This window comes from Phalaenopsis equestris, unplaced genomic scaffold, assembly GCF_001263595.1.
Source record: "Phalaenopsis equestris unplaced genomic scaffold, ASM126359v1 Scaffold217364, whole genome shotgun sequence".
NCBI lineage: Eukaryota > Viridiplantae > Streptophyta > Magnoliopsida > Asparagales > Orchidaceae > Phalaenopsis > Phalaenopsis equestris.
Window position 1 is genome coordinate 14,216 of NW_018235889.1, and position 7,947 is coordinate 22,162.

Sequence of the window (7,947 nt, forward strand, 5' to 3'; positions counted from 1 at the left end):
AAAAAAAAAAAAAATCATGCATTACCTTTACACTGAACCAAGAACTTCAAAATGTTCCAAATACAATACATTACTTCTAAACTACATTTTTATTTCAGCAAATCAAATAGCCCATAAATAAATTCAATTTAATGAACAAAATATCACTTTTTCTGCCAGGAACATTTGAAAATATAATCTTCTTCATCATTGTTGATATAGATAGTAACCTTGTTATAAGTAAAATACTTCCCAGGAAAAAAAATCAAGCAATTGATACTCAATTTATGGAAATTAGTCATTACAATACGCTGATAGCACAACCACCAATTAATTGAAATGTTACTCAATGTTAACAAGACTAAATGAATTCAATTTGATGTCTAAAACAACCTTTTTTTTGTGATGCACTATAGAAAAAAGAAATATTCATTATTTTTAATGCAGATGGTTGCTTCAAAAGGATATCAAGTAATGGAAACTTATGATTAAAATACTTCCACTGGAAAAATCAAGCAAGTAAACTGATGCGCTTTATGGAACTTTGTCATTACTACATAATAGAAAGAGAGACATCATCACGGCATATCCTTTTTGGGTTCCCCAATTACATGCTTGCAACAATTTCCATTATCGAGCCCTTGAGAGAGCAAAAAAATGCTACTTTCAACTAAGTTAAAAAATAAATAAATTACTAACAAAATCTACAATCACTTTGCACATTTTGATAACAAAGATAAGAGTTGAGAGTTGTAATAATCTGCAACGAACGCTACTATAAAAAGTTGAAATAATACTAAAGAGAGAGTTCACAACCTTCAATTGTACAACTACGCTTGTGAAATCCATCCTAAAAAGAGTCAAATGGGATGAAGTTTTTTCAAAAGAAGAGACTATAGAACAGGAAATTTATCCATGAAGGGACGCATGATGGGTACGAAAATCATAAAAAATAATAATATTTGAGGATGATTGGTAAGGGTGGGTGATGAGAGGCAACACAGTGAGCACATATGATATGGCATAATGGGAGGGGAATCAATAAGCACCGAGTATGTGAGATAATGAGAGAAGAGAGCAGGCACAAGATTATGTGAGGCCCAAAAAGGGAGAAATCAAGAAGTAAACACAACAAAGCTAAAAAGGAAAAGGGTCTCATGTGAGTAAGGTCAAGAGCAAGTAAGGTATGAGCAGAGGAGTCACATGAGGGGACCTTTCCAGTACATTGATTTGAAGTTACAAGCTAAGGGATCATGCTTACATCCTTCTACCAAATAGATAACAAAGAAAAATGTCAAGAGAAATGAAACCAGTGCATGAAAAGAATCAAGAAAGTAGAGAGAAAAGTAATTTAACTAGAAGAATAAGGAAAAGGCTATGGGTATAAACAAAGAGAGAAATATAAACCTTAAAAGAGAAGGAATCCCTACAAGAGATATAACAACAACAACAACAAAGCCTTAATCCCACTACGTGGGGTCCCTACAAGAGATGCTACAAAAATTTTATTAAAATCTCTATCCATCATCAATAATCTTCAAATGAAGACTAAAGATCTATTAAAAAACTTGAGACTTGGACTGCTTCCCTAAAATATACTAAGACTACTATGCAAGGAAATAAAATATCACTATTACATATAAGAAACATATTTAAAATATGCTTTAAAATTTTTGGCACGTATCTAATGGTTAATAATTGTATTTCATCACATCCCAAACACATATAATGACTTAACTTACTGTCCACTCAAGCTTGACAAGAAGCAAAATGTAACATAATCTTTGAAGGAAACCTTTTTATAATTCACTTGCTTATTGAATTTGGTTTCCTTTTCATTTATTTGTAAGGGTAGTTTTGTAATTATGAATGTATAAGTGCTACTAACGGAGGCTACCATATGTATATCCCATTCTCATACAGTATTTTTTGTTTTTTGAGTTTTGTTTCAAATTATCATGAGTTTTGAAAAAAATTTACCTAGTTTGGGGAACGGGAAGGTCACATAGTGGCTGTCCAACAGAGATATTGAGGGATCAGGCAGATGGAACACTTCCAGTTTCTTGACAGTTGCATAAAGGGGTGAAAACAATAATTGAGCTAGAAAATTCATTGTCAAGAAAGTGTCCAGGATGCAACTATTGCCTAATTTGATAGCAGTCGCATCTCTTTGGAGTTCTCAATCGATATAACAGCAGGCTCTACTCTCAGATTTCTTGAATTTAGAATAGACTCATCAATATATTGAGCCCATACCTCCATCTATCAGATTCTGTATTTTCCAGCATCTTTATTATCATTTTGCTTTCATGTAAATATTTAAATTATTGTTTTGTTTCTTTTATCAGAAGGGTGGGCAGCTAGACAGTCAAGCCAAGAAAGAGTTGAAGAAAAATTTCTTTTTTTTCTTTTGTTCTTCAAACCTTTTCTCGGCTAGATTTTTTGGATCCTAGGTACAAATTGTACCAAGTTCTTTGTTGTCCTTTCCTATTACTATAATTTGCTTTGTTTTTTGAACAGTTAATCTGCTAGTTTATTTTCCTCTTGTACGGTTTCCTTGACTGTTTGAAATTCCAATGAAACCAAAATTCCAACAAAGAAACTGCGAAAGGAGAACAAAGTTCCCAATCAAGTATCTTTGGATAGTAGGATAGGAAATCAAAGAAGGGTACGCAACCACAAGAATAAGTGCAGCTACTGCATGATTGCAAGGACCAAGCCTTTGAGATGAATCAAGAATCAACAACAAGGAATTTCTACTAAAGGTGAGTTCGTTATTCTTCTATGAGGTTTTTGTTTCAGTTAATTATGTCAAAATCCTTTGTATTCTCTGTTAGAATATCTCTGTAAGTCCGGTAGTATTTTTTTTCCCTTTTTTGGGTTCTTGGTGATATCAAGCATTGTAAAATTTAAAATGTTAGTCTTTGTCATAACATCAAAGGGTGTCGTAAAGAAAAGATATTGTCTGTTCTATTATGACAACCAATTGTCCCCTTATGAAATAGAGGTAATCCAAGTCTAGCCTTGATCTTGAATGTTAGTAGTCTAATTAAAAAGAAAATGAAAAAGAAAACAAATATGCTCATCAAGTTGGGGGTATCTCTATCCTAGAACATTCTTCTAAAGCTTTGCAATAGCAAAGAGAATGAAAATCAAATGTGAATAAAAGAGGAGTAAAATTAGCAGTAACTATTAATCAATGTTCCAATTAAATTCCAATCTAAAAATTATACATCAACACAAAGCAAAATAAAAGGTTAGCATCATACATACAGGATCAGCAAACAGATTGAACAGAAATGGTTGAACATCATCAAGAGTCTCTGGGCCCCCAAGATTCAGCAGCAACACTCCAACCTTTTCTTGTACATTATTTGCAGAAATACTATGACTATTTTCACAAAAGGAGCTTGCTTCTATCGAACCATATGCATTCTCTATACATTTTCCCGTCAAAATTGACCCTTTTTTGTTAGGCTTTAGCACAAACTCATTTTTATTAATTGAAGCATGACATGAAAGACAAGAAAAATCAGATGATTTATTAACACTCCGTGAATTTTTATCTGGATAATACAATATATGTGTCACATTGCAAAAGGATGCATCTTCTCGTCTCCAGGACCTGAAAAGAAATAAGAAGCAATTCTAATTCTGCCCACAACAAACCTAATAACTAAAAAATAGAGGAAGGAAAAAGAATTATTCAAGTGATTTACATAAAAAAATTTGAAACTCTAATAATTTGAGGTATAAATTTAAGGCAAAGGCATAGACGTAATGTGAAAGTTATGTATTAGAAAAAAAAAATTGACAACTGGATTGCTGGTAATACAAAATTAGAACTTACAGTGATGAATGCGTTCTAAATCTTTGCTGATGAACGCCTGGAAACTTCAACTGTTGAAGTGTCAAGTTTGCAGCTTCCATGATGTAAAGTAGTCTTGGTATAACTCTAACCTGTAGGACCAATTAAATACATTCATTCAGATCCAATAAGACAAGAGGGTACATGAAATCCATACATCAGTAAGAAAAAGGGAAACCAACTGTAACAACAATGTGAAAGTCATCAAAAGACAATTCAGCAAGCCTATTAAGAGGAAGCAAGCTACATTATGGATCTAGAATTGAATGCCTGGTATCTATTTCTCAATTTCGTGCTCTTCGAGAGATAACAACAATAAAAAATTACGGGCTGTTCGATAGCAGACATTAACCTAAATCCTACCAAAAAGCAAAAAGGATCCTACAGAATCTTTTGAAGATTACGCAGGATTTAAACTAAATCCTGCCAAACGGTAAGAAAGGCCTCCCTAAATCTTGAGCTCCCGCAAATCCCAAAATGATGCCGATTCGTGATAAATCCGGGATTTACTAAATCCCGTGAATCGGTGGATGTAGTAAATCCGCGACAAGCGAAGAAGAAGAATGGCGCGAACAGGCTTACCTTCGTCAACGGTTTCTAGTAGGAGCGGAGCGGAAGTATGAGAAAGATGTGAGTTTCTGCGATCTCTGTAAGCCCCGATCTCGTCGTTTCCTTCCCAGCTAGCTCTAATGGCGACTGTATGGCGAAGGTTCTGAACCGAGAGGCGGAGAAGCTAAGCACGAAAAACAGAGGAAGGTGAGCAGGCAAGTGGTCTCCGTCCTCTTCGAGTTCGGTCAATAGGTAGGCGGACTATAAATTTATTATTCTGCTTCCAAAAGCCGCCTAACGCGTGTTTGGTAGCGCGTTGAAACTACAGCAATACAATTTACATAAGTAGCACATGATTTTTATGTATTTACACAACTTACTTAAATTTTCATAATAATTTGCATAACATTTTCATTTTTTAGTATTGTATAAAAAAATGTGTATTTCACTTCTTAATATGCTATTTAAAATTTGATTGATATGTGTGCAGATTGGCAAAATTAATAAATGCAAAAGATTTAATATTTAATTTAGGAGTAATAGTTAGGGCTGTTAAAAAAGCTCGTGATTCGCGAAAAGTTCGTGTTCGGCTCGTCGATGAATTCGTGTTCGATTCGTTTGATAAGCAAACGAGATGAACATGAACAAATTTTTTTTTTGTTCTGTTTATAAACAAACCATACACGAATAATCATTTGTTCGGTCGTGTTCGAATCATTATTGTTTGAAATATAAAATTAATTAAAATAATTTTATATAAAAAATTTATCATTTTTAAAAATAATTATATACTCTAAAAAATTATCATCTTTTAAAAAAATAATTCCTATAAATTTTTGATTTTCAGGTTCTCCTTTTAGCTTATACTAAATTCTATAATTTTGTTTTGATCTTCAGGTTCATCTCTTAGCTTAAATTTTCTTATGTGTTTTAGATTTATTTAGTTTCTTCGAGTGAAACATAGTTTTTGGGAGTGAAATCTCGCATATTGCCTCTAGGTCTAAATTTTTTATGGATGAGATATGACATTATGATTTTACTGTGAGTTGTGTTTTAGATATTTTGCATTTGTGTTGTAATTCATAAATGTTTAAACATTAATTTCATATAGGTTTAAGCTTTTGAAAGATTTCAAACAATTTGAACAATACAAACAAATTTGTAAAATCTTGAACAATTCGAACAATTCAAACATTTCAAATATATTTCAAACAAATCAAACCGAATACGAACAGTAACTTCACGAACAATTTCAAACACAAGTCTATTTCAAACACACGTAATTTCAAACGAACCGAAGACAAACATGAGCTCTGATTATTTTTGTTCGATTCGTTTGCACCCCTAGTAATAGCATGTTTAAAAAAAATTGAAGAACATAAAAATGGTGTTATGTAGATGCGATTTATAATTAAAATTGCACCAAAGTGGCGTGATTTAATATTAATTAGTTTAAGAAACTATTTTTAGTATGATGATTAATACATAAAATGTATTTAATATAAACAATTGATTAATTATATTAAATGCAGAATATGCATTTATATATTTAGTTTTTTTATTAAAAAATTTACATACATTCCTTAAATTCTTATGCATTTACTATCTCTCACTGAAAGTATGATATTTACATTATTACATATTTGCGAATAAAAAATATGACCGCATAAATCTCTAAGAAATCCAACGGATCCCTCTTACAAACACCAAAGGATAGTGTATGTGGACAATCAAAAGATGGAAACACCAAGTGTCATTTCCCTTGGTTAATCCAAGAGAAAGTCGTTTGAGACTAGCTTCCACTACTAATTCCAGAATTCTTCACAAAGATGGCCAAAATGGCACTCCGCAAAACACCTTCCAGACCCTCTAAGAAAGCCCCTTGTCCAAGTAGAGCCGTCCGTCAGATTACCATGACACACCCTTTGTTAGACGACCCAAGTTAACCCTAACTACAGGAGGGCCTCTACTCGAGACTAACAGACCATTAATTACCCCTCTTCAAACTGTTATGAATATGAAATGATTTCGATGTCAGTTATGAATATTAAAGGGAGTCGAAGTTAGTTACAAATATAAAAAAAGTATAATAATGGCTTGTAATGTCCCTATAAAATAAGGACAAACATGTAATTTTGTGAGATATACGAAGAACCTATAAATATTTGGTCATTTCACCAAAAAAGAAATACAAAATTTACTCCCTCAAGACTTGTGTTGGTACTCTCAATTTCCCAGCTTCTCTCTATTCATCTCTTCCATCCAACGTTTTATACCTTTGGTATGATCTACAAGATATATTGGATTAAACATCCTAAAAAAGTGCCATGAGCGTGGAATCAAGCCATCAACAAAAAGAGGAGCATGCCACGGAGAAGGAACTCACTTGGGAGAAATATTAAACATGAGGTATGTAAGAGAATTTTAGAAACTATGAGATCATATGGTGGGTCTGATAACATAATTGACCCACACCGCACGCTAGTCAAGAGAAGAGCCCAAGCTCCTAAGGAACAGAGCCCTCAAGAAGAACTCAAGGCTGTCGAGCGGCTCAAGGGACGAAAATAATAGAGACTCGTTGTATCAGCATATTGTTGGGTATAAACTGTTAATCAAACCACAATTTGGGCAAATGGAGGTCTACCAACGGCTGGAGAATGCATTCTCCCAACAGATCTCTGATATAGAGCCACCAGAGAAGTTTAAAATCCCATCTTTAGAATCCTACAAGGATCGAAGTGATCCAGTCAACCACATAGCTTTCTTTGAGTTGTTCGTCTGCCTTCTCAATATCTATGATGCACTAAAGTATCAGTCATTCTACACCATGTTGAGGTTTCGACCCTCGTGTTATTTAATGATCACGCTGGCAAGAGTTATCACCTCCTTTGGTGAATTCAAGAAAAATTTCACGACGCAGTTTGTTAACACCCAATAGCCACCTAAGAACTCAAAGACATTATGACACATCAAGCAAGAGCTAAACATGAACCTTTATTCATACATCTCTCAATTCTAAAATAAATGTTAGAAGTGCAGAGTCTGAAAACCACAGTAGTAGAGGCAAACTTGGCCCAAGGGTGGAGGAGCGAATGATTCAAGTATTTTCTAGGTTTGTCACAGCCCAACGAGCTAGTTGAGCTCTTGGACTTAGCTAACCACCACATCGCATTGGAAGAGTATGTTCACCCGCCTTACCAAAAGGCTAAACAATCTTACTACTGTTCACAAAAGAGGGCCTCATGAGATGATGGTTGGAGGCCGAAAAATAGCCCACACCCTAAACATGAAGATAGTCAACTACCTCATGATGATTGAGAGTCCGACAAAAACTACTGAAGCGGCTAGAGTCGGTCAAAATATCATTCATCGGGCGATAAAGGAGCACCAAAACCCACTCAGTTGAGAGTTTTAATGATGGAGTTTATGAAGGCCATACAAGATAAGAGTACTTCAAAATGACTCCATGATTAAGAATGCTTGAATGCTTTTAAAACTTTAAAGGAAAAATTAGTCACAATTGTTGACCTCATTTTTGGTTGAGGTCTAGA

The 7,947-nt window shown here is 34.0% G+C and overlaps 1 protein-coding gene across 1 annotated transcript; it reads right to left on the bottom strand.

Annotated features, from left to right (window-relative positions):
- Positions 1-3,213: 3,213 nt before the first annotated feature.
- Positions 3,214-4,658, bottom strand: LOC110037244 (ferrochelatase-2, chloroplastic-like). Its single transcript, XM_020741840.1, has 3 exons — positions 4,430-4,658; positions 3,830-3,939; positions 3,214-3,604 (listed from the first exon to the last, which is right to left on the bottom strand). Exons 2-3 carry the CDS (start codon positions 3,907-3,909, stop codon positions 3,214-3,216), a joined length of 471 nt encoding a protein of 156 aa, XP_020597499.1. The 5' UTR covers positions 3,910-3,939; positions 4,430-4,658.
- Between the last annotated feature and the right edge of the window lie 3,289 nt (positions 4,659-7,947).

Excerpts from the sequence above, each read along its gene's own strand:
- LOC110037244 (XM_020741840.1), bottom strand. The coding sequence starts at position 3,909 with ATGGAAGCTGCAAACTTGACACTTCAACAGTTGAAGTTTCCAGGCGTT. Across the intron at positions 3,605-3,829 it reads TTTAGAACGCATTCATCACT|GTCCTGGAGACGAGAAGATG; the intron begins GTAAGTTCTAAT and ends ATTTCTTTTCAG.